This window comes from Halichoerus grypus, chromosome 10, assembly GCF_964656455.1.
Source record: "Halichoerus grypus chromosome 10, mHalGry1.hap1.1, whole genome shotgun sequence".
Taxonomy (NCBI): Eukaryota; Metazoa; Chordata; class Mammalia; order Carnivora; family Phocidae; genus Halichoerus; species Halichoerus grypus.
Window position 1 is genome coordinate 89,536,894 of NC_135721.1, and position 25,939 is coordinate 89,562,832.

Consider the following 25,939-nt stretch of genomic DNA (forward strand, 5'->3'; position numbering starts at 1 on the left):
TATGTGAGGCTCCAACTCACAACCCTGAGATCATGAGTTACATGCTTTTCCAACTGAGCCAGCCAGGAGCCCCTGAGGGAATGCTCTTTAAAAGGAGAAATTACAGGGGCACCTGGCTGGCTCAGTCAGTTAAGTGTCCAACTCTTGATTTCAGTTCAGGTCAGGATCCCAGGGTCGAGAGTTCAAGCCTCACGTCAGGCTCCGCGCTGGAGAGATTATCTGGTTTCTGGACAAATACAATGTGGAGAGATTCTCTCTCTCTCCCTCTCCTTCTGTTCCTCCTCTCCCCTACCCCTCCAAATAAATAAATAAAAGGAGAAATTACATAGTTTTAAAAGACATTAATTTGTATAAAATAACTTGTTCTGCTATAAGGCACCATTACAAAGCACAGTGTTTTGGTACTTAAATGACATTTTTGGAGTGAAAATTATCACTAAAGTAACACATGACCCCGGCAACAACAAAAAAGGATTTTATTATATTAAAGAGTACTGTATTAATTTGCCAAAGTTTTGTAACTTAGGAAAGGTATTACCGTCCTTGGATTTGTACTTTAAGACAGTATGCTACACCATGGGCTGGAAATGTTCACTGAAAAAATAGTCATTACTGGGGGGAAAAAAGAAAATCAAATGTTAACAAATGTTTACTTTCATTAAAAAAAACATTGTCAAAAAAACCATTGTAGTAACTGTAGGCATGTTGTAATTATAGATAACAGCTTACAGTTTATTACAAAGAGGAGGATGAATCCTGTACAAAAGAAAAACAAACCCACTCCTTAGCCAGATACTCCTGGTTATCGTAAAGAACGTCTGTGACCTTTAAAACCAAAGAGGTGAGGCTGGAGAGGGACGTGTAACACTCTTCTGTGGTGTGGCCTCCCTCGCACCACAGGGCAGCCTGGCGGGGCCTCAGCACAACGTCAGGACAGCACGTGCTCCAGAACGCCCTGTCTAACCAGCTGCTCACACTTCCACCGGGGCAAGAAGTGCTGAGGGGAAATGGGGGAGAGAGGAAGAGAAACAATTGGAAAAGAATTTAAAGTTACATTTTGCATCATTAAAAAGCAGCAACCGATTACATACTTTTCAAGCAGCTAAGTAGCTAAAAGCTAAACTTAAGTACATTTGCTATTTTAGTCAACTGAAATTGAAGCCACTTAAAACTGTACTGAATTCTGATTTTTATAAATAAATTCATAGTTTGCTTCAGTTAAACTTAACTGAAGACTTCTGCATTCCAGCAGGAATTCTGCTCGGTGTCTGCACTTTGGGATTTACGCACAGAAAACCCAGGGGTGGGATTCTGCAGCAGTGGACCACAAGTGGGACGACAGCTTGTCAGGAAGACCACCGAAAGGAGCATCTTCTTGATTAAGCTTCTCTAGTATTGAGTCTGAACATTTATTCTTATCATAACAGCAGTGGCCTCTTTCCTCCTGAATTTTTCAAGGATTAAAAGTATCTGTAATCTGCAGCATGGGTGCTGTTCACACGTGTGTGAAGACACTGGGACCCAGCTAAGGCTCACCCTGAGTGTCCGAGAGGAAACCACTCTCGTTCTGAGGCCGAAAGGAGTCTCCCTGTCTTAAAATGGAGTGTTTACTGAAGTCTGGGGTGGGGAGGTGCAGGCAGCAAGGCAGGAAAACTTCCCAGGCTCACAGAGGACCAAAGAAATCTCAAAGAAAAGACAGACATACTTGGGTAAAAACTAAAAACGCTATGTTAGGAAGTTCAGAGCAAATCATCTTAGAAAATAACCGTAGGATTATTATGATAATAACGATATTACGATAATAACGAGGGATTATCACACTAGTTCGGGGGAGCGGGCTGTGCTTCCACAGCCCTGCACACCTGATGGGCCTTCCTCACCAGCTCACGGGCCTATCGAGGGGCCCGTGACCAAATAAATCCCTCCCGACCAATCAGGAAGACACCCTGCTGTCTAACTTGTTAAATGAATTTTTTAAATGCCTTAAGAATGTAAAATGTAAAAAAAAGGGAAAAAAATGTTGAGTTGTTTGTTTAAGTTATTCCAATTCCTACTACAAAGGGAGAGGAGTTTCTGATTTCTGGACAAATACAATCATGCTTGCCATATGGACAAGTATAAAGAAATCTATGGTTAAAAAAAAAAATGCTTCCCTATTGTTTTATATTATGTGGATGATCTACACCAGAGTCTATAGAAAATTGGCTTTAGATGTGGTTAGACATTTTAGAAGTAGATAAATATATAGTAAGTAAAAGGCATATAAAATTGTCCTCTACTTTTACAATTGAGGGTAGGGCACTACTGAGAGACAAGTTAAAAGCATCTCAAGGGGAAGGCTTCTGGTGGTCCACAGAGAGTGACAACTGTCTAGCACTGGAGCATGGGGTTGGGGGGGCGGGGGGAGGGGCTCAACTGGTTTCCACCTGCCCCAGCCCATAGGGGCACTCTAGTGGAGAGATCAGCCAAAGAGCTTGAGAAGGAAATTCAAACACAGATGCACAGGATGACGGTGTTTGAGATGCCGTTTTCTTCTATCTTCCTTTATGAGGATAGCTTTGTTCTTGTGAACCACAGCTTCCTGCTGTGTCCTCCAGAAATACAGATTTTTATGAGAGCACTTCTTCACCATCTGCTTTCTATTCATTAGTATCCTACTTCCAAGAGGATACTTGGGAGGGAAAGTTTTGCTCTAACAACCAAAGATTTTAGGGTCCCTTGAAAAATCTGTCTTTAGAATGTTCAATGTTTGTGTTAGGAAACTATTTAAAGGGTACCAGTAAACAGGGCACAAACAAAGACATCAATGACACAAGGTCATTAGATACTAACTGGTTGAAAACAAAATGGGAAAGAAAGAGTTTTTATTAGGTCATTCTTCCTCCTATGCTAATGTGACTACAAACAATTGAGACAGGATAAAAATAAATCTAGCTAATGTGAATTCATCTAATGTGAACTTGAAGACTTCTAAGAAAATAAATACATTGAGGTTCTTTGTAAGAAAAAATTTAGCTTAAATTACAGCTCCACAATTTCAATCTTTCTCTGTTAAACTGTTATGTTTATATGTTAAATACTTAGAAATTTTTGATCCATATCACTATTTGCCAAAGAACAGGAATTTGAAAGGTGACCTACAAGCTGAAAATGAGTGCTTAGCACCTTTTTAATAAATTTAAAAAAGCAGTTAAATTCAACAATTTAATAGGCCCTGAACTAGAATAAGCCCACTTACCTAGAATAAGGCCCATTGTGATAATTTCCCAGGAACATGCTTAGTGTTAAATACAAGCAATAACCTAGTAAATTAACCTTTTCTTGGTATATGCAAGTCTTTATATTTAGAAAACAGACAAAACAGGGTGTCTTATACTAAGCATAATGCTTATGATATAAATAATCATCACAAGGCAACATTTACTTTGCTACTGAGTCTAACATTTCCATCATTCAACACTCATAAGATTTAAAGTATCTCAAGATGAGAAATACCTGGCTATTTTTTTTTAATAGGACTGAAGTACCATCATCAACTTCAAATTCTCCGTAGTCTTTTATACACCGCACCTGAAAAGAAAAACTGTTGTTTTATCTAAATAGTTTTTAATATATAGTGACCATAAAATAAATAGGGGTTATAAAAATACCCACACAGTACAAATCCTAGGCTTTCTGTCTGTTTCTTCTCTGTGTACCTGGGCCTAGGACTCCTTACTGAGGACCCAATTGTCCTGTTTGGATGGGGAGGAAGGAGAATGGCAGGATCTCCAAAGTATGTGTATGTCTGTGCCGACAGCAAAGAAACCCAGGGAGCTGGTGAGGGAAGACAACATCACGTATTGTGTTCCCTCTGCAAATCCTGGAAAATCAAAATATGTATCTACAAAGAAAAGAGAATGTTTTATCGACTCCAACTTGCCTCTTACAGATTCTTCCATGAAATACCAGTATCTGAGAATAGAACATAGGTAAGTCTCCACAATTTCTGTTTTAAAGGGATTCTTCCAATCTTCTTCAATATTCACATTGTTTCCCAGGAATATGTAGAAGTACACCATGAAAGAAGAGATGCAGACTCACATCATAAGAATCAAGAGAGGTTCTTGGTCAGAAGGTAGGAGGGGTAAGGCAGCCTTTTGATAACCACCTCTGTAACTGCCAAGAAGATCACCGACAGACTGTAGCTATCAGTTTTCCTCTCCCATGAGAACCCATGACAGGAGTTTGTGCTCCTGAGGTCTCGCATTGGTTATGAGTGAAGCCAGCCCCACCAGCAAGTTCATCTTCTACTTTTCCTAGATAATTTCATGCCCTGTGATTCCTCTGGAATCTTAACATGACTTCCAAAGGTATTTTACTTAGTTCGAGAAATACCATTTAAGAAAAATCCCCACCACCACTACGACCTTTTTGCTTCTTTAAATAGACTTATATTATGGAAAATCTCAAACATTCAGCAGTAAAAAAGACTAATATAATGAAACTCCATCAACTGTCTTCAACAGTTATCAACATGTGGCCAATCTTGCTTCCTTATCTACTTCTGGATTCTTTTGAAGCAAATCCTACATACCATTTCATCTGTAAATATTTAGGTATTTATTTCTACAAAATAAGATTCTTTTTATTTATTTTTTTAGAGGTTTATTTTATTCTTGTTCACAAAGAATCAGCTTTTGGTTTCATTCAATATCTTTTTTTTTCTTAAGTTTTTATTTAATTTCAGTTGGTGTTATATTAGTTTCAGGTGTAAGATTCTTTTTAAGAAACAATCTCAATACTGTTATCACATCATCTTAATAATTTTTTACATCATGAAATTCCCGGTTAATACCCACATTCCCCCATCTGCTTCATGAGTGTTTTCTTTAAAGCTGCCATGTTACATCAGAATCCAACAAGAGCTACACATGACACATTTCTGACATGTCTCCACATCTTTTAATCTATACAGTTCTCTCCCTTTTCCCTCTTCCCCTTGGCAATCTATTGATAAAGAAAGTGGGGTGGCGCCTGGGTGGCTCAGTCGTTGGGCGTCTGCCTTCGGCTCAGGTCATGATCCCAGGGTCCTGGGATCAAGCCCCGCATCGGGCTCCCTGCTCCACGGGAAGCCTGCTTCTCTCTCTCCCACTCCCCCTGCTTGTGTTCCCTCTCTCGCTGTGTCTCTCTCTGTCAAATAAATAAAATCTTTAAAAAAAAAAGTGGGTACTTTGGTAGTTTCCCACAAACTAGATTTTGTTGTGGATCCCTGTGGGGTCACTTAGCATGTTCCTCGGTCCCTGAATTTCCTATAAACTGAAGTTTCGTCTAGAGGCTAGATCAGATCAGTTTTGATTTTCTGGCAAATGGTGTTACAAATTTCCTCTCACAGGACCTTGTGAAGCACAAAATATCTGGCTGTTCCTTTTTGGATGTTAAGACTGGTGGGTCTAGGTGTTACCTGTACCCATCCATAAACATCATCTTCATCTCCATTAACTTTTCACCTACTGGTTTTCGAAGCTATTTGCCCCTATGTGTTATGGCTACAAAATGGCACTAATTTAGTTCTTTTATTCTACTGCATTTGTTAGCTGGAATTCTACTATAAAGAAGAAATTTCCTTGTAAACAATTTGGCTACCCTGAGATAAGAGTTTATACAGTAAAGGCTGATAGATGCTTGATCCTATACTTTTATTCACCACTTTTCAAAATGAGTTGCATCCCTCATATTCTCCACGAGGGACCAAAAATATTTTATTTTTTAAATTGTTATTGTTATTTGGTATCATTATGCATTCATGCTTCTAACATAACTGATGTGATGCAATTCACTGCAGTTAATCATTTTGATGCTTGGATTATTCCTTCTTTGGCCAGTGAGAGCTCCTTCAAATCGGCTCCCACTTTTTTAGCACTCCCCCCTGTAGTCCTTAAAACACTCTGCTTTCTAGGGAAACAAGGTATTCCAAGCGCAGCTTCTGCATTTTATTTAGAACCTGGAATCAACCTTTTATTTCCCCCTCTAGTTAAGTCGGGTTTCCTTTAGTGGGAAATGGGATTTAGACTCCAGAATTTGGCTGCTTATGGCATTGGGTTGGTTGGTGTTTCTATGTCTGTCCCGTGGACAGAGCTAAAAAACACTTTTTTAAAAAAAGATGATTCAAGGGGCGCCTGGGTGGCTCAGTCGTTAAGCGTCTGCCTTCAGCTCAGGTCATGATCCCAGGGTCCTGGGATCGAGCCCCGCATCGGGCTCTCTGCTCAGCGAGAAGCCTGCTTCTCCCTCTCCCACTCCCCCTGCTTGTGTTCCCTCTCTCGCTATGTCTCTATCTGTCAAATAAATAAATAAAATCTTTAAAAAAAAAAAAAAAAAAAAAAAAAGATGATTCAACATGAGTCCATGCTGATATTTCTAACTCCAGTTTGGGAATATAGGATTTTCACTTAACTTTTTCATTTTAATATTTGAATCACTTTTCTCTTATTTTGAAAATCTTGGTTCCTGGTGCCACTACTTTTTTGCTTGATTTATCAATATATAAACTGTTTCAAAATAACAGTAATGATATTACTAATCATAATATGATTACTAAAAACAGGTTAAGATTTCTTTGTAGTTCTTTTCATCCTTAGAACATATCCACTAGGGATATACAATCAATTTATGTATTTTAAAGTAATTTAAAATAATTCCTGTGTGACTAATCTACCAACTTGAAACATAGGTTCATATGTTTCATTCTGCTTTCAAAATCTGTGGGTTGGTTTTCCACTTTAATTTTTTTAATAATATGTAAAATATGTATATGGTTCCAAAGTTAACCCTGTTAAAATACAAATGCAAATTCAGAAAATTTTAGCTATTCTATCCTATTCCCACCATCCCCCTAGAGGTAACATTTTTGGTTTGGATACATGTTTCCTTTCTTTTCTTTTTTTTTTTTTTAAGATTTTATTTATTCATTTGAGACACACAGATACAGAGACAGAGAGCACGAGCAAGGGGAGAGGCAGGGGGAGAGGGAGAAGCAGGCTCCCTGCCGAGCCAGGAGTCCGACGTAGGGCTCGATCCCAGGACTCCGGGATCATGATCTGAGCTGAAGGCAGACGCCTAATCATCTGAGCCACCCAGGAGCCCTCCTTTCTTTTTTAATGTAAGTTAATATATAGTCATATACCCCCCTCTTCTTAGACAAAAGTAAGCATAATCTATGCATTGAAGAAAAATCTATTTTATTTTAGTTGTTTTTTTTTTTTTTAAGATTTTATTTTTAACTAATCTCTACACCCAACATAGGGCTCAAACTCACAACCCCGAGATTAAGAGCCACATGCTCTACCGACTGAGCCAGCCAGGCATGCCAAGAAAAATCCTTCTTAAAAGGTATATTTACCTCTATATATAGGCTTTTTGGAGGTTTCATATCCTGTGTGATGTCCAAACCTTCATCTCCTCCCAGTGACCTCATATAAGTAGCAAGGGACTTTTTATAATGATTGAACCACTCCATCTGTAAACATAAAGACAGTCATTTGACAAAGTTATAAGAAAACAAACTTGCAGAAATTGTATACTCATCCTTTCATAAATAGCCCATTTCCCCACATAGATCACTACTGACCATTCATTCATTTAAACTACAAGTATTACTAATTGCCTGCTATGAACCAGGCACCAGTCTGGGGATTTAGGATGGATCATTTAACAAAGTGAACAAAAATCTCTATGCTCATAGAAGTTACATACTAGCATACTTAATCACAGACCTAAGGAACATCTGACCAGATACAGAACCATGAAAAAAACACCATTTCAGAATTATGATCTCTCCAAACTCTGCATTGACAGTTTTTCTGAAAACTATAAAACCCTGCTGAGAAAAACACCCAAGTGTCCATCAACTGATGAGTGGATAAGATATGTATATCCATACAATAGAATATTATTCAGCCATACATCAGAATGAAGTTCTGATACATGTTAGCACATGGATGAACCTTAAAAACATGCTAAGTGAAAGGCACAAAAGGCCACATACTGCATGATTCCACTTAAATGAAAAATCCATAATACGTAAACCTATATACAGAGAAAGATTAGTAACCTCCAGGGGCTGGGAAGACTGGAGAGAATATGGAGTAACTGATAATGGATACAGAGTTTCTTTTGGGGGTGTGAAAATGTTCTGGAATAAGATGGTGGTAATAGATGCGCAACTCTGAATATACCAAAAAAAAAACCCAAAAAAACCTGAATTGTATACTTTAAAAGGGCAAACTTTATGGTATATAAGTTATATCTCAGTAAATCTGTTTTTTTTCATTGTTGAGAGATATTAAAGAAGACCTAAATATATGGAGGGATTACCACATACATGATTCAGTATTATAATCGTATCAACTCACCTATAGATTCAATTCAATCTCAATCAAAATCTCAATTAAAAAAATAGAACCTGACAAATTGAGTCTAAAATTTACATGGAAATGCAAAGGGCCAAAAATAGTTGAGACACTTGAAAAAGAAAAAGATGGTAATACACACTCAAGACTTACAATAAAGTTACAATAATTACAACACTGTAGAATTGGTATGAGGACAGATTAAGAGAACAGAAGAGAAAGTCCTCTATCCCAAATCCTCAGATATATTGACACTCAATTTATGACAAAAGTGGCACCACACATAGAGCAATGGGGAAAGGAGAACCTTTTCAATTAAATGTACTAGATCATCTCAATATCCGTATTCAAAATGCAACATTATACACAGAAATCAATGCCAGTACTGTAGATCTCCTCATGAAAGGTAAAACAATACAGCTCCTAAAAGAGTCCATAGAAAAACGTCTTCATAATCCTCATCAGAAAGTGTGTGTGTGTGCAGGAATCATAACTTTACCATAGTGAAAAGAATAAGAATCGCTACCAGCTGAAGGAAGAGACACAGGGTGAGGTCTGGGAAGGTACTATAGGGACCAACGGCAGGTCACCCCAAGATGGGCCAATTTGGCATGAAGACTGTTTTGAGTTAAAAAACAATTAAAACCCAGCAGATTCAAGAAAAGCTCTTTACCTTCCTTACAACTGCCTTAAAAAAATTTAGAGGATCTGCTCCAGGAAGAGAGCTCCGACCATAAACAACTATATTATACTGTGAACAAGGTATGGTAGACAGGGAGGGACCTAGAAAGGCCTGTTTGATCAAAGTCCTCTCTTTGTCTCATTGTTTTCTGTGGGCCCAGCAAACATCTGTTTACCAAACATTTGCTCTTTTTCATTCTTCTTGAGGATTACATTCTTTCCCTTTGAAGTCCTAAACCCCTAACCCTTGGGGCTCCTGGCTGCCTCCACTGGTAGAGCATATGACTCTAGATCCTCTTGATCTGAGAGTCTTGAGTTCAAGCCCCACATTGGGCATTGAGCTTACTTAACAACAACAAAAAAGACCTCATTTTGCCTGTTTTCGGAATTTCCGTGTCTGTGTGGATTCCCTGTATGTATGAAATTTGATTTTCTCCTGTTTATCTGTCTCACATTGAGACACCTGGGTGGCTCAATCAGTTAAGTGTCCAACTCTTGACTTTGGCTCAGGTCATGATCTCAGGGTTGTGAGAACGAGCCCCGAGCTGGGCTCTGTGCTTAGCACAAAGTCTGCTTGAGATTCTCTCCCTCTGCCCCTCCTCCTGCTTGTGCATGTGCACGCTCGCTCTCTCTCTAATGAATAAATAAATAAAATCTTAAAAAAAAATTTGTCTCATGTCAGTTTGATTCTTAGTCTGGATAAAAGGACCTTAAGGGGACAGGACATTCTTGCTCCCTGAGTAAGCAAACATGAAGCTTCTAGTGTCCTCTCCCTATGGAATCATGACACACTGCCCTCGTGGCACAATGGTATGTAACAATACACACAAAGTACTATCAACCAGGGAGGCTCACACCAGTTTTGGTGTCCAGAATTTTTACTGGGGTTTCATCACACAGGCACCATTGCTTAAAACACTATCCATGTGACTGAGCTCCATCTCTAGCTCCCCTCTCCTCTCTAGAAGTTCAACTGGCGTCAAGAGATTCAAAGCTCCAAACCTATGGAGATAGCAGGACCCCCCAAATTTGTAGCCAGTTAGAATGGCGGGAAGCCCTGGGAACCCCCAAACCTATGGCTGGTGTCTGCAGTAAGGGCAGTCTTAGCCTGTGAAGTTTGGTCTAACTCTAGAGTGTCAGAAGTCACTGCAAGCCTTTAATAGGTAAGTACTACCATCCTCATTGTGTAAATGAGGGAATTTAGGCATAGAGAGAACTCAAGTCACTTACCAAAGATTAGACAGTAGCAGAAACAAGATCTGAACCCAAGTTTACTTGAGTCTAGTCCTATGTCCTTAAATATTGGGCTAGCTCTGAGCCTTAGTGATGGGTCAAATGAAGAGTTTTATTACAGATATTCATGTTGACTAGGAAAGTACACACACTCTTTCTTTGGAAAATCCCTAAATAATGCCAGTTCTTTAACCCTACTGATGGATCACTAATAAGTAGGACCCTTTATTTTGTTAATCAGAGAGGTTTCCACATAGCATTTAGAATTGCTCCTGCCGTTCTCATCATAGTATATACTAAATAAATACAGACCAAAAACTGCTGAAAAACAGACATTAAAGACAAAGAGAAATACCATAAATACTATTACAGAACAATGCCAGAACCAGCATTTTCCAGATTCGGAAACGTGAACAACAGTACTAGCTTACTTCTTCAGCAGACATGTGAAATCGTAAGGCATTGGGCAGGATGCTGCCGTACTCCCACCTGAGTGCTCTGATCCGAAGCAATCGGTCATACCTAGGACAGAAAGAAGGTACAAGACTGCATGACAGTCTGCAAGAAGACACCTTGGGGATGACAGGGAAACATACGTATGGACTGGATGGGTGCAGTGAAGGGTTCTTTGTTTCTCTAGGTTTGAGAATAGTGCCATGCTCATGGGAGAAAAGGCCCAAAAGGTCCTTATTTCTTAGAGTATTCGGTGGTAAAACGCCATCAGGTTCTAGAATAGTTTAACACAGGCTAATAAAACAAGATGAAGCAAATATGGGAAAATGTTAAAAACTGTTAAGCCTATATGATAGCTCCATGGGGGTTCATATTATTCTCCCCGGTTTTATGAATACTGCAATTTTTCACGATAAAAAAAAATTTAATGGAGGGCGCCTGGGTGGCTCAGTCGTTAAGCGTCTGCCTTCGGCTCAGGTCATGATCCCAGGGTCCTGGGATCGAGCCCCGCATCGGGCTCCCTGCTCCGCGGGAAGCCTGCTTCTCCCTCTCCCACTCCCCCTGCTTGTGTTCCTGCTCTCGCTGTCTCTCTCTCTCTGTCCAATAAATAAATAAAATCTTTAAAAAAAAAAAAATTTAATGGAAAAAAGAAGTACTTAGAATGCTTATACAGGAAAAACAAATCAAGAATTTCTGTTATCCATTTGAAATGGTTAATTAGGAAGCCACATGGAAAGCCCTCCATTGTTCCCTGCCACCCCAAGCAAAAATTGAGAAGCTTACAGGTACGCTACAGCACAGCGTCGATTTCTTAACAAAGAACAGTGTCGAAACTTGATGGTTGGTATCAAGTCACTTCGTCCACCCGACTTCACTTCATTTCTGGTAAGAACATTTAAAGAAGAAAAGAACAAATATACATATTTCAGCATAAGATAAACTTTCAAAGCCAACTAACAACTGACTTCCTTGTTTGTTTTTATCTATTTATAATTAGCGGTTAATCTAACCAAATAGTACCTGCTCCATATCAGAGATTTTACTGGTATGTTAAAAGATAAAAAAGCCGAAAGCTGAAAGCCAAAAGTAAACTAATTTACCTAAGATCATGCTATAGATATTTCATTTAACCATTTGGTATTATGCATTTTTGCACACTGATTAATCTCCATTATTTTCAAAAGACACATATTGTATTTACTCACTTTTTGGAATTCTTTTATCAGGCTGGAATAAGAGATAAACCTAACATCATGGTTCACAAGATTATGGTCTTATATCATGTTTTTATTTTAAATGGTACTACTCTTTTGATGGTTTGTCCAAATCCTTGGAATAAAATGGAGTCAAAATGGTCCTTCAGTTATCCCACAAATATTTATTGATCTTCACCTATGTACGTGTCTTATACTGCAGTGTTGTTCACACAGAGAGGGAAAAATTTTGGTTTTACCCTACAAAATGTACATCTCCTTAGATATTAGACAAGTATCACATTTAAAAACCAGATTTATAATTAATTAATGGGCACAGAGTTTCAGTATTCCACAATAAAGGATTATGAAGATGGATGGTGGTGATAGCTGTGTAACATTATGCACATATTTAATACTACTGAACTGTACACTTAAAAAGGGTTGAGATGGCAAATTTTATGTTATTATTTTACCATAATAAAAATGATGGGAAAACACAAATCAAAGACAGATGTACAGGATGAGTAAGAATCTACTTTGGAGTTTTAAAAGGAACTGGATGGATACAAAAAGGATTCCTTCCCGCAGTGCCTGCTCCAGGCCCTGAAAATAGAGGCAAAAATCTATGTCCCGGTCCTATCATGTCTTCTAGATCTGCTCTGTACACTTCTGTCACTCTCTGAAAGTCAGACTCGTTCTCCACATTGTTTACAATGTGCTCTGGATTATAAAGAAACAGTACAAATAAAATATATCCAAGCTAACTCCAGAGTATTTCATTAAGTACATAAGGACTTCCTAAAAAATTTTACTTTGACACGAGTAATTAAAAAGGAATAGACTTCCTCTGACAAAAAATTTTAACAGAAACTGGTAATAGTGACTGCCCCCATCCCCCACCAAGAAAGAAATTAGGACGGTGGGGCACAGAATTTTGGATCACAAATTTGCAAATGGTACAAATATAGCAAATACAGGAAAATCATTCCCTTACTGGACTAAGGCCTGTTAGGCCACCTCCTAAATAAATATGTCTTTAACCTGTTCACTTTCTGCTTAGTCCAGGTCACCTCTGCTGTCACCTGGATGGCCAGCGTGCCTCCCTCTCCTCTTGGTCCCCTGGTCTACTGTCCACGCAGCAGCAAGGGTGATCTTTTAAAACACAGCCATGCCACCATCAGCCCCACGTGCTTAAAATTCTCACCTGGTGTCAACCTTTGCCTGCTTGCTAAGCTTCAGCCACACTGGCTTTCTTTAATTATCACTGTCCTGAGCACCCCACCCTTCTTCACAACTCAGGGCCTTTGCATATGCTGCCCCCTCCACCTAGGATGCTCTCTGCCCACAATCACTGCCTCATGGAAACCGGCTTCTCCTTTAGATCTCAGCTAAAAGGTTTCTTCCTTGGAGAGAACTTCCCTGACTCCTCAATCTAAGTCTATCTTTAATTAACTATTCTCTCCCAGAACTCTGTTGTTTTCCTTCATGGCATGTATCCCAGTTTGGTGTATCTGTATTTATTATCTCTCTTCTGCATTAGACTGTGAGGGCTATGGGGGCAGATATCTTTACTGTGTTGTCTACAGCTGAAATACCGGAGCCACTTATCAGCACATAATCATTTAATACGTATTTGTTGTACGAATTAATGAATGAACAAACTGCTTGGGAACTTGAGTTCAGGACTTTATATCTGCCTTACACTTACTGTAAACCTGCTATGGTTCCGTTCCTCATTCCATCTATGAAGATTTTCCTGTATCTTTCCTTAAACACCACAGTTGGAAAACGTTCCCATTGTTCATGTGCTCCACAGATCTTACCAGCATGTTACTGATTTCTATGCCCAAGTAACTGATAAAAACACTGTACCAAACAAGGCCAAAAGTGAAACATCACGTAACAAACGGACGTCTCTCTAGGCTGAGATCTGGATACCTCACCTCTGATCCCGGAGTTGGTCCTCCTTGTGTCTTACTCTTCACCAAATCACAAGAACCTATGAAGTTTGTCACACAGCCCAAATTCTCCACTGTGCCACCACCATGCTCAGCTCTAAATGTTCTCTAACACTAGAGCCCTCTCACGCACCAGGCTGTAGCCTTCTGTCGCACTGGTTCTCGGTGAACTCCACTCAAGCTGCTGGAAGTTACTGCTGCTACTGCTAAGTTTATGAATCGCCTCTTACCCCTTTAATGCACTAGGCAGCTATTAGTGCAAATGAGCAGTAGAAACTATAGGTTTCACTTTGTTAGGATTTTTATTTGCTCCTGTCTCATCTCTTAAATTCACTCTAAAACCTTGCAAGTCATATCATTCAAATAAATATTTATTGAGCATCTGCTATGTACCATGCACTATTTGAATCCCACAGATTTAGGGTGATCAACACAAATCTCCTCAGTCCTGTATAGCTACAGCATGATCAGGCTCACAGAGAATTAAAAAAAAAAAAAAATCACATCTAAAAAACTGATGGAACATTATCTGACTTCAGTATCGTATTTCTTAAGCTGTTTTAAAATATCAGTCTCAATCCCAGGGTCCTGGGATTGAGTCCCGCATCGTGCTCCCTGCAAGGCGGGGAGCCTGCTTCTCCCTCTGCCTCTCTCTCTCTCTCTGACTCTCATGAATTAAAAAAAAAAAAAAAAAAAAAAAAATTTAAAATATCAGTCTCATCAGGGGCGCCTGGGTGGCCCAGTTGGTTGGGCGTCTGCCTTTGGCTCGGGTCATGATCTTGAGGTCCTGGAATTAAGCCCCATGTCAGGCTCCCTGCTCCCTAGCCTGCTTCTCCCTCTGCTCTTCCCCCCCCGCTCGTGCTCTCTCTCTCAAATAAATAAAAAAACTTAAAAAAAAATCAATCTCATCAAAACTTACACATCAGATTGGTTTTGTTCATATAAAGCTTTCATCTCCTCCAGAACTTGCCTGAGTCCATCCTCCTAGAACATATGATATTGACACATCCATTAATTCCTTCACCAAGTCTGTAGCAATGTTTGATCTACTCTTTGATTTGATTTATATATTTTACCAAAAAGCAATACCTTTGGTAATGGCTATTACAAGTGTTGGTGAGGATGAGGAGAAATGGAACCCTCATACATTATAGGTAGGAATATAAAATGGTGCAGCCCTATCTGATGGTTCCTCAAAAAGTTTAACATAGAATTACCATATTATCCAGCAATTCCACTCTTAGGTATATACTCAAGAGACTTGAAAACATACGTTCATTCAAAAACTTTGTACATAAATGTTCAGAGCAGCATTATTTATGGCAGCCCCAAAGTGAAAACACCCAAATATCCATCAATATTCATTCATATCCAAATATCCATCAACACCCAAATATGGATTAACTAATAAACCAAATATGGTGTATCCATTCAATGGAATATTATTTGGGCATAAAAAGGAATGTAGTACTGCATGCATCAGCATGGATGAACTCTGGAAACATTATCCTAAGTGAAATAAGCCAGACACAAAAAGATAAATAGTGTGAGATTCCACTTACCTGAAATATCTAAAATAGGCAAATTCATGAAGACAGAAAGTAGATTAGAAGTTACCAGGGGCTGGGGAAGGAGGGGAATGGGGAGCTGTTGCTTAATGGTTACAGAGTTTCTGTTTCAGTTGATGAAAAAGTTTTGGACAGAGGAGTGATGGTTGCACAACAATGTGAATGTAATTGGTGGCACTAAAGTGTACACTTACAATTGGCTAAAATGGCAGATTTTATGTTATATATATTTTACCACAATAAAAAAAAGAAAAAAGGCAATAAAAAGGAATGAATTACTGACAATTTGTGCAATCAACGTACTGATTAAGGATATTCTCAAATATACTGTACTAAGCAAAAGAAGTCAGATACAAAGGAGTACATACTGTATGATCCCTCCTGCCCCTTTACAGAAAAAGTAGGCATCTCCCGGCACACTGAATCCAGAACCCCCCCCCCAAATAAAAAATGTAAGCATGACTTCTATCTCTCCTTTCATCAAGTAGTTAAGAAGAGATCATAGAAAAGTCTGACTTATTAGAATTCAGTTAAATACTCCTTTTACCAGCAAATAATATTTTAAGGAATAGCTGAAACTCTTGTATGATTAATAGATCTGCAGGTATACAAAAGACACAATGTGTGAAATAATTTTATAAAAATACATGTGGGGCACCTGGGTCGCTCAGTCGGTTAAGCATCTGCCTTCAGCTCAGGTCATGATCCCGGGGTCCCAGGATTGAGTCCCACATTGGGCTCCCCACTCAGCGGGGAGTCTGTTTCTCCCTTGCCCTCTGTCCCTCCTCTCTGCTTGTGTTTTCTCTTACTCTCTCAAGTAAATAAATAAAATCTTAAAAAAAAAAATACACACATGCTGGGGCCCCTGGGTGGCTCAGTCGTTAAGCGTCTGCCTTTGGTTCAGGTCATGATCCCAGGGTTCTGGGATCAAGCCCCGTGTTGGGCTCCCTGTTCAGTGGGGAGTCTGCTTCTCTCTCTCCCTCTGTCCCTACCCTCTGTTCATGTTCTCTCTCAAATAAATGAATAAAATCTTTAAAAAAAAAAAAAATACACACGTTTTCAGATTCAGACTTATCTATAGTAAAAATTGCACTGTTTTGTGTTCCCACCTCATGCTGGTAGCCCAAGATAATTTTCCTAAAAACTCACTTAAACTATTACCAGTTCTGCATATAGAAAGTGGACAATTATTTCAATTTGCTGAATACAGCACCTAACCTTGAGAGATCCTGGAATGAACAAGGCAGAGTCCCTGCTCTAGACCCAGTGACTATCATTTTCCTGGAAGGAATGATTCTTGAAAGGTCCTGTGGGTCATGGGCCTATCAGCCCTCAGATCAATCAGATGGACTGGCCTGTTGCTGCTTGGCTGTGTCAAAGAGTGGCCAACCTCCTCAGGCTGAGTCTTCCAGGCTGCTGAGTCACCTGGCTAGGTGGTAGGTTTGTCAGTGGAAGGTGCACATGCAGCAAAAGCTGCAAAAGGTGCCCTGCCAAACTAAGACCTAGAAAAAGGAGTGATTTTATAACTTCTAAGTTCTGCCCCTGGACCCCCCCAGAAGTGGTAACTTAAAATTTGAGTGAAACAGAGAGCTGGATGGACCAGTCGCAAGGCTGGCATGGCCAGCTCTTGTTGGACAAGTCTGAGTCTCTTTGGGCTTGTCTCCTTATATGTTAGATAACCTCCAAAGTGCCTGGTTGTCTGAATGCAGTGTGGAGTCATATTTTAGAGCCTGCACGCCTTAGCATTCCAGCATCTCTGCTGAACTTCCCACCATTGTCTCCTAACTTTTTAAATGCAGTAACTGTCCTGAAAGAACAACAGACAGGAATCTAGGAAACCTGTGTTCAAGGTGAGGCTCTGCTCCAATATGCTTTAAGTTCAGAAAAGTCCCTGAACTTGATCTGTAATTTCTTTTGGCTCAGTCTCATCTGCAAAAGGACCTAACTGTTCGACCAGGTGCTCTTTAATGTTCAAAACAAAACTCACCATTCCCCAAACACTCTTCCTCCTGATCTCTGATGTTGTACCTGAGAGAGAATCCCCCCAAGATCCTCTGACTCCTCCTTCATTGATTACCCACCCCATCTCCACCCCTGTTCTAACAGTTACAAGTCCTATTTGCCTCATGTCCGAAACCCAGACACTGATTTCTGGACCCAGCGACCAGACACAGTTTGGACCATACACAGCTCTCACGGTAGGCCTGTCAGAGAGTGATCATAACCACCCATAACCATCTCCCTGCCACCGTTCTTTCTTATCTCCAATCTGTTCTACGTAGTTCTGCCATCATTACCCTTAAAACATAAAAAAACTGCCCTATCACTCCCCTATCTAAAATCCTTTACCAGCTTCCAAATGCCTTATACGTGAATACCCAACTCTCCTAGGCCTAGAACCTACCTTTGTAGCCTCTGCACACACGTCAGTCCCCCCTTCCTATGTGACCATGAGTCTCTGCATGGCTGTATCCTTCAGCTGCAATGCCTATCTTCCTTCTCAGAGTGGGGACCTCATCCTTCCAGGCGTGGCCCAAATGCTCCCTCCTCTATCCCTTTTCATACCAGCATTTCTCCTTATGCTCCTGTGTACACCTCTCTGGTGTCCTCACACTGCATTCTAATACTCCTTTTTGTGCCCTTCTCCCAGCAGAACATGCCCTGGCATCCACACAGTGGCTGCCCTATGCTAGGGAAAGTAGTCAAGTATAGAATTTAGAGTGCAGGTCTGAAGCCAGACTGCCAGGGTTTAAATCCTAGTTTCACTTCTTACTGGCTATGGCCAAGATACTTAATCTCCCCAAGCCTCTGTATATGGCTGGAAGAAATGGTTTAAATCTCAAAGCGTTCTTATGAGAACAACAGATAACATAAGCTATGAGAACAACAGACAACATAAGCTACGTGCTTAGCACCCTTTTGGGGTAGTAACAGAAAAATAAGAATAAGGGTAATAAGTAGTAGTGAGTAAGGGACAGGCAGGGATAGGTAGGGAGAGATAGGTAGGGGGCCACGGGATCGGGCTCACAAAAATCCCCAAAATGCAGAGGTGTAAGGAAACCAGAGATAAGGGAACAAACCAGACCATCCTGTCCTAGGTGTCAGAGCTGGGGTCTTGTTATAACAGCTACTTGTGACCAACAAAGAATCATGGGACCCTAAAAAGGAAGCAAGCCATTGAAGGTGTTATCACTAGTCTTTACTCAATGGTGCTATCAATAGAGAAGTCAAAAATATTTAAGTTCCCTGGTTAGCATTCTATAAAAGACCAACCCTAAAAGCCCTCAATGGTAACCCTGTCCGGACCCCTCTCACTCCTGAGAACTTCTGTATCCTCACTTAATTACATCTACCGCTTTACTCACTCTTCTTCGTCCGCGAGATTCATTCTCGTCTCCGTGAGACAAGAACCTCGCTCTCCCACTTCAGTAGCAGCAGCGGTAGAAAGAAAATTAGTAGCAAACACTAACTTCGCTGCTACTTGTGTGTCAGGCATTGTCCAGGGAACCTGACATATATATGCCACTCCCAGAGCCCTCACTACAGGAAGAGTTGAGTTACGCTCTTTCCCATTTTTTACAGAAGAAACGGGCAGCACAGAAAGCCTGAGTAACTGCCCCAAGGTCACACAACGGAGTCCGAATCCCAGCCTGGCTTTACAGGCCTAGCTTCTGCCTGAGGGTTCAACAAGTGCTAGATTGTTATCAGGCAACCAAGAAATGCTTGGTCAAAAAAGGAACCAGCAGTAAAGCTATACGTGGAAAACACTGAAGGAAATATACTCAGGAAATTCACCAAATCGCTGGATGATATAAACATGAATGCTCTTTTTCCTGCCATATTTTGTTTTTCCGTGTTCCGAAATTTTTGTTCCCGACTTTGGAGCTGACACCGTGAGAAAACCCACGCTCCGATGAGACGCAGGTTAGACCCGCGGGGTCGCCGACCCTCCTCCCGCCCGTCCCCTGCGCTCCCAAGCCCCGCCCCTTCAGCAAGGCCAGCCCTGTTTACCCCGTCCCCCCCTCACGTTGAAGGCTGGCAGCTGCCCTTCTGGCGCGCGATGCAGCTCGCGAACCAGCTCCATGGCCTTTTCGCAGAACATATCGTACGCGCCCCGGTCCCGATGTCTCGCTAACCGCCGGCTCTCACGCCAAACGGTCGCCGGGTTCAGCACACCGCTCTGGGTATCCTATGGCTTCCAGTCCCACAGCTGCGGATACTCGCCTCCGCCTCTGCTTCGCTCTTTGGCGCCAAACATGCCCAGCCAATAGAAAAGCGCTCCCGGGCCTCGCGGCCTACGGCGACGGCCAAGGGACAGTTGCCTCCGCTGCGCAGCCGCACTGTAAGACGGGTGAAAGCCGAGGAGGGGTGCACGGGCGCTTCCTTCCCTAGGGAAACCCCTGCAGCTGCGGGAGAATCAGCGGGCCTGGGTTCCAGCCTGTAGGCTGAGCAGAGGCTCTTTTTTTTGAAGCGCAGCTCGCGCTATATGCATATCTCGCAACTTCTTTTTTCCATTTGATTCATGCATTTTCGTTTAGGTTCAACGGGGTTCTACCCTGAGGTTGAGAAGGAATGCTCAGAAACTTGGTGTGCTTAATGTTATGACGCAGCATTTTAGTTTTGCAGTGTGGGTTTTTGTTCAATAGAAAAGGGAAACCACTTTTATTGGGTATCTCCTGTGTGGTAGAGACTGTGACATATATTTCATTTAATTCTCATGACTAACCCTAAAGTGGCTTTTAAGACTCTCGGTACTGATTAGAAAGCAGGCTAAATAACTTCTTTTTTTAAAGTAGGCTCCATGACCAACATGGGGCTTGAACTCAGGACCCTGAGATCAAGAATTGCAGGTTCTACCAACTGAGCCAGCCAGGCGCCCCAACAACTGAATAGATAATTTACCCAAGTTTACTCAGCTTCTGAAGTGACAGACTTTGTATTTAAGCTTTCAGCCCTACAGAATCGCCTTAAAGGAGTCATTTAAAAACATTTGGAAAATAGCTCTAATCACGAAGTCTACAAAGGGGGAAAATACCCAGATTAACACAAATTCACACAGCCATAATCTTACCTACATGATTATGGAAATTTTCATAACCATGTAGAATCAAAGGTGGAAATTACTGCTATAAAAACAATTTGCTTGGGCGCCTGGGTGGCTCAGTTGGTTAAGCGACTGCCTTCGACTCAGGTCATGATCCTGGAGTCCCGGGATCCAGTCCCACATCAGGCTCCCTGCGCAGCGGGGAGTCTGCTTCTCTGAGCTCTGACCCTCCCCCCTCTCATGCTCTCTCTCTCTCTCATTCTCTCTCTCAAATAAATAAATAAAATCTTAAAAAAAAAAACAAACAACAATTTGCTTTATTTGGCTACCTTTTAAAAAGCAGTATTTTTAAAAAGGCAATATTACTGGATTCATTCTGGCTAACCCTAGAAACTATGTTCCTCTTTTGCAAATAAAGATACAACAGATGTGTAATCTGAAGAATGAGCATGGGAATGGCCTACAAAGTCTTTGAATCTTTAAGTGGAGTGACATTTCCTTTTCAGCTCTACAGTCAGGGATAATTTAGCTAAAGTTTTATTAAATACACAGATCTATAGTGGACTGTGCTACAGGATTGTATTCCAAAAATCGCCAGTATCCAAACAACCTTCCTTTATCATAAACCTTTTTCATTTCAGATCCTGGGCCTGAGATTCATTTCTTTACCTGTACAATGGGGACAACAGTACACACTTCTGAGGGGTTGTGGTGATTCATTACTCCTTCAGCAAATATTTATGAAGTGCCTACTGTATACTGAGCATTGTTCTAGACACTGAAGATAAAGTAGTGAACAAACTATGTTCACAAGTCCATGTTCCAGTGTGGGGTACTGATGATAAATCTATTAGTGAAAAGTGCTAAGGAGAATAAGCCAAGGCAGGTAAACAGAGTGATGATGAGAGGACCTGAGGGTTTTGTTAGTGTTCAGAGAAGGCACAGGCCTGCAGTGGGGAGGGAGTAAGCCATGTGGAGATGGGGCCATAGGATGGGCAGAGAATTTCAGGCAGTAGGAATGCAGGTGCAAAGGCCCCAACGAGGGGGATGGGTGACTCACACACATGCCACCCACACCTCTCCTTGCGGCCACTGCTTCAGCAAGGAGGCAGTGACACTGGAGCAGAGTAAGGGAGGGAGACCCTGGTGGCTGAGATCAGAGTGAGAGCTGGAGGCCATGGCAGGTAGGACCCTGTAGGCCCTTTCACAAGCTTTCTGTTTTATTTTCAGTGAGATGGGAAACCATACAGATATTTTGAGCAAACAAGTGACAGGACTGGACCTACATCTTTAAAAAGAACTTTCTGACAGCTGAGTTAAGTAGACAAAAGTTGGCAAAGGTGGAGGCAGGAGACCATTTATGCTATTAAAATAATCCATGTGAGAGAGGATGGCAGCTTGGGCCAGGGTGTGGATGGAGGAGGTGGTGAGTAGTGGTTGCATCCTGGATAGATTTTGAAAGGAGTGCTAATACAGACATAAAAAGGGGAGGATTCAAGGATAATCCCAGGGTTTTGACCTAAGGAAATATAAGTGTAAGTTTGCCATTCCTGAGGTGAGGAAGGTTACACATGGAGCTGGGGGTGGGAAAAGAGTTGGGAGCTCAGTTTTGAACATAATAACTTTAGGTGCCGATAGGATATCAGAGTGGATGAGTAGACCATTAGGTAGAGGAGCCTGGAGTTCAAGGAAGGGGTGTGGACTAGAGATACAAATGTGGGTGTCACCAGTGTAGGATAGTATTTAAAGACCATACAGAAAGTCAATGTGGAATATTAGGGAGCAAGAATTTCCTGTCCCCTTAGAGGTCCTTCTAGCTGTATTAAGAATCAAATTGATATGAGACAGATTAACAGGAGAAAATCAAATTTAGTTTCCTACATACAGGGAATCCACACTGACATGGAAATTCCAAAAACAGTCAGGCAAAATAAGGTATACATATATTATAAAGTTATATATAAATATATAAATAAATATAAATATACATATGTATATTATCCTGAACTAAGGAGAATCAGGTAGGGGTAGAAGGGAAAGAATGCAAGTCACAGGGCAATAAAAAGAGATGTTTGGTAATTAGATGCTTGCCTTGCCATATAGGTGGGTCACTCAGATAAAATTTATTTCTGCTAATAACCATTATTCTGGGAAAGACCCCAATTTAGATTCTTTTATGTAGTCAAGGGAGGGGCAAAACATTTCTTCCATAGGGAGGAAGTCCATAGGGTCTTGATTGCCTTTAGCTCAAAATAATCTTCAAGACAAAGTGGCCCACCTTGGAGCAGCCAGGCCCTTGGCCCCTATAGGACCAAGAGTCGAGGACTGTATGGGCAAGGCCTAATGCCAGCCAGACTCAATAACCCTCACATTTCTCTCTTCTCAACAGCCCTCCCTTCCTTGCTTTTTTTTTTTTCCTATTAAAGAGGATTTTGTGAGTGATAGGGTCAATTTTTTTTTTAAACTTCAGTTTCTGGATTCCTAATCTCCAGTATGTACTAAAGAATTCACCATTTCGGGGCACCTGGGTGGCTCAGATGGTTAAGCGTCTGCCTTTGGCTCAGGTCATGATCCCAGGGTCCTGGGATCGAGCCCCACATCGAGCCCCACATCAGGCTCCTGGCTCAGCGGGGAGCCTGCTTCTCCCTCTGCCTCTCTCTCTGCTCATGCTCTCTCTGTCTGTATCTCTCTGTCTCAAATGAATATATAAAATCTTTAAAAAAAAAAGAATTCACCATTTCAATTCTAAAAGAGTATTTGGAGATATCCACACAAATATGAATGCTGGTTGTGATATTTTTGTAACACAGTCAATGAAATTCTTTCGCAATTTAGATCTATCATTACAAAGCTAACAGAAGGAGCTAGTGAATTTCTACAGGCATTTCTAACTGATCTTAAATTATCAGTCGCCAATAGTTTTCAACTGACAGAAATGTTGAAATTTTGAATGTTGAACGAAAGTTCACTTTGTGATAAGTAAGCAAATCTCTTGGTTGTAGATCCTTTGTAAGAATGCCAAGCTGTAAAACTAAATTTGTGAAACTACTCTTTTCTTTGTAAGACAAGTTGAATTAGTTCTTAACTTGGGTTCACAAGTGTAAATTTATCTTTGAAACAGATTTTTTTCCCCACTTTTTTTTTTTTTTTAAGATTCTTACGTAATCTCTACACCCAACCTAGGGCTGGAACCTACAACGCCAGATCAAGAGTCTCATGCTCCACCCACTGAGCCAGCCAGGCGTACCTCCACCAGCTGCTACTAATTGCTTTACAAAAATCTAAAATCAAATACAGGTTTTAAAAAGTAAACTGTTTAATGAGTTCAGTTTTCATATGTTCAGCCCAAAACTTAAAAATTAAATGATTTATATGCTTGTGTTAAAAAAAAAAAAAGCACCTGAGAGCATATTTTTTTAAAGTAAAATCTTGTGGGAAAATAGTTATAAATCATGAGAATGGTGATTTGTTACCTTTTGCTTTTTGTTCTCATAAACCATTACAGAAACGCTTCCGAGGGGTTCATTCACATTGGGTTTTCAGCATTAGGGAAAAATCACACAGTCTGGGGCGGGAGAGGAAGGAGCCAGCTTTCCTCTGCGGCTCTGGCTCGTTGGGTGCTTTCTGGCCGGCGTCCTCCCACGTTCGGGCCACTGATCTGGGGCAGGACCGGGTGCGTTTGCTCATGGCGCCGAGCACCCAGGCGAAGGCGGCCCTCCCACCTGCGGCGACAGAGCCCAGACCCTTCGCCAGCACCACCGGTCGCTTGGCCCGAACCGGACCGTAACGCCCCACAAGGCTTCACCTACCCTTCTCCAAAATGGCTGAAAGTCGGCGCCGGGGACGCCGGGCGCGCTCCCGGCGGAACCAAGGAGGGGGCGGGCCGGGGGCGGGGCCGGTGGGAGCACGGCGCTGATTGGCTGGCGCTGCCGACCTGGTCCCCGGCGCCGGTCCGTAGAGCCGGGCGCCGAGGCCTGGGGCTGGGATGCGAGTGGCTGCGGGCTCCCGGCGGCAGCGGCTCCTGTGAGTAGCGGCGACTGCAGCGCGGGCGGGCGGGCGAGGTCAGCGGACGCCGTCGGCGGCTGGCCGTGTCGGCCGCGGGATGAGGAAGCGGACCGAGCCCGTCGCCTTGGAGCATGAGCGCTGCGCCGCTTCGGGCTCGTCCTCCTCCGGCTCGGTCGCCGCGGCGCTGGACGCCGACTGCCGCCTGAAGCAGAACCTGCGCCTGGCGGGCAAGGGGCCGGCAGAGCCGCGCTGCGCCGCGGACGCGGGCATGAAGCGGGCGCTGGGCAGGTGAGGCACGGCGCAGGAGCGGGGCCCCCTACCTGGCCCGCACGCAGCCCTTAAGCCCCCCGCCCCTCCATAAGTTTCTTGCCTGCAGGAGCGCCCCACATCTACCCTCCATCCTTTGGTGTCCTCTTCCAATTCTCCTCCATCCTTTTCAAACCTCGCCTGGCCCGCAAATGCGGCCCGCGGGCATCCTTTCCCCAGATATCTGCCTGCGGGGTCGCCCCCGACTGTCCCCTTCCCTCCCCTGGTGTCCTTTTCTGGCCCTCCGCGGAGCCCAGCCCCGTGCCCTTCCCCTTCCCAGGTGAGCCAGTGGGACCTCGTCCGCGACGGGCTGGACCAGCGTTTCTCCCAGGAGTTGGGAGCGGCTGGCAATCACGACCCCGCGTGGGAGAGTAGAGGGCGTGGGGGGCGTCCCTTGTGAGGCTCCTGGACGCCCCGCATGTAAGAGGTGGGACGCGGAAGGGCATGCTCCCGAGCCAGAGAGCGTTGGGATTCTTCGCCTCAGATCTGCATAGAACTCCATACTGAGCGCCCCTCTTGCTGGACTGGCGTGTGCGGAAGCTTACCTTTTTGCCGATTTCTCACTTTGGTAATTTTTGTCGGGTAACTAGTTGTCAGAAGTGGCATTCTCTGCTCAGAACTGCTGGACCTTTGGGGGAGGGTTAAATGGTGTTCTGTGGCCAGGGATACACCGCATCGTCAGCTGTTGGAGGGAAACCTGTCGTTGATTGTGCAGATGGCTAGTGGTGCTTGAAATTTGATTACACGGGTTGTCTCCTTAGGAATCTCCGTAGAGGCTGGAGTGTCTTTTAAGTTTTTTGCGTTCTCCCTCTGAGTAGGAGATGAGTGCATCCAGGTAAAGCTGATTTCAGAATTAAGTTAGTGTATTTCACAGGGACAAATCTCTCCCCGTATGCTAGCTTCGTAATTAAGCTGACTCTTCATAGAACGTATCATTCATGGCAATTTTGAAGTCTGGATGTTTCACGATTTTGAACAAGTTAGTACATAATATTCTCAGGTGCTGTTGCAGTCATTTCTTTTGGGGTCAACTGGAATGCCCTTAATTGACACTGGCCACTTCAGTGTCAAGTATTTATCAAAATAGTCTCTAAAGATATCAGTTTCA

General features: G+C 42.3%; 2 protein-coding genes across 6 annotated transcripts in view; one reads left to right on the forward strand and one right to left on the reverse strand.

Annotated features, from left to right (window-relative positions):
- Positions 1 to 454: 454 nt before the first annotated feature.
- On the reverse strand, positions 455 to 24,346 carry GINS1 (GINS complex subunit 1). Of its 2 annotated transcripts, none has more exons than XM_078056825.1 (7): positions 23,994 to 24,346; positions 14,828 to 14,892; positions 11,538 to 11,636; positions 10,733 to 10,823; positions 7,379 to 7,495; positions 3,496 to 3,570; positions 455 to 997 (listed from the first exon to the last, which is right to left on the reverse strand). In XM_078056825.1, the coding sequence occupies exons 1-7, from the start codon at positions 24,018 to 24,020 to the stop codon at positions 929 to 931; spliced, it is 543 nt and encodes a 180-aa protein (XP_077912951.1). In that variant the 5' UTR covers positions 24,021 to 24,346; the 3' UTR covers positions 455 to 928. The 2 variants fall into 2 exon arrangements, with proteins under 2 accessions (XP_077912951.1, XP_035965928.1); XM_036110035.2 differs by lacking the exon at positions 23,994 to 24,346 and adding an exon at positions 19,504 to 19,713.
- Positions 24,347 to 24,447: 101 nt separating this feature from the next.
- Positions 24,448 to 25,939, forward strand: part of ABHD12 (abhydrolase domain containing 12, lysophospholipase) — an 89,524-nt gene continuing 88,032 nt past the window's right edge. For 2 of the 4 annotated variants that reach the window (XM_036110023.2, XM_036110027.2), the window contains exon 1: positions 24,550 to 24,813. In XM_036110023.2, coding sequence (XP_035965916.1) covers positions 24,623 to 24,813 — 191 coding nt within the window. In that variant the 5' untranslated portion in view covers positions 24,550 to 24,622. The other 2 variants (XM_078056827.1, XM_036110024.2) reach the window with 2 other exon arrangements.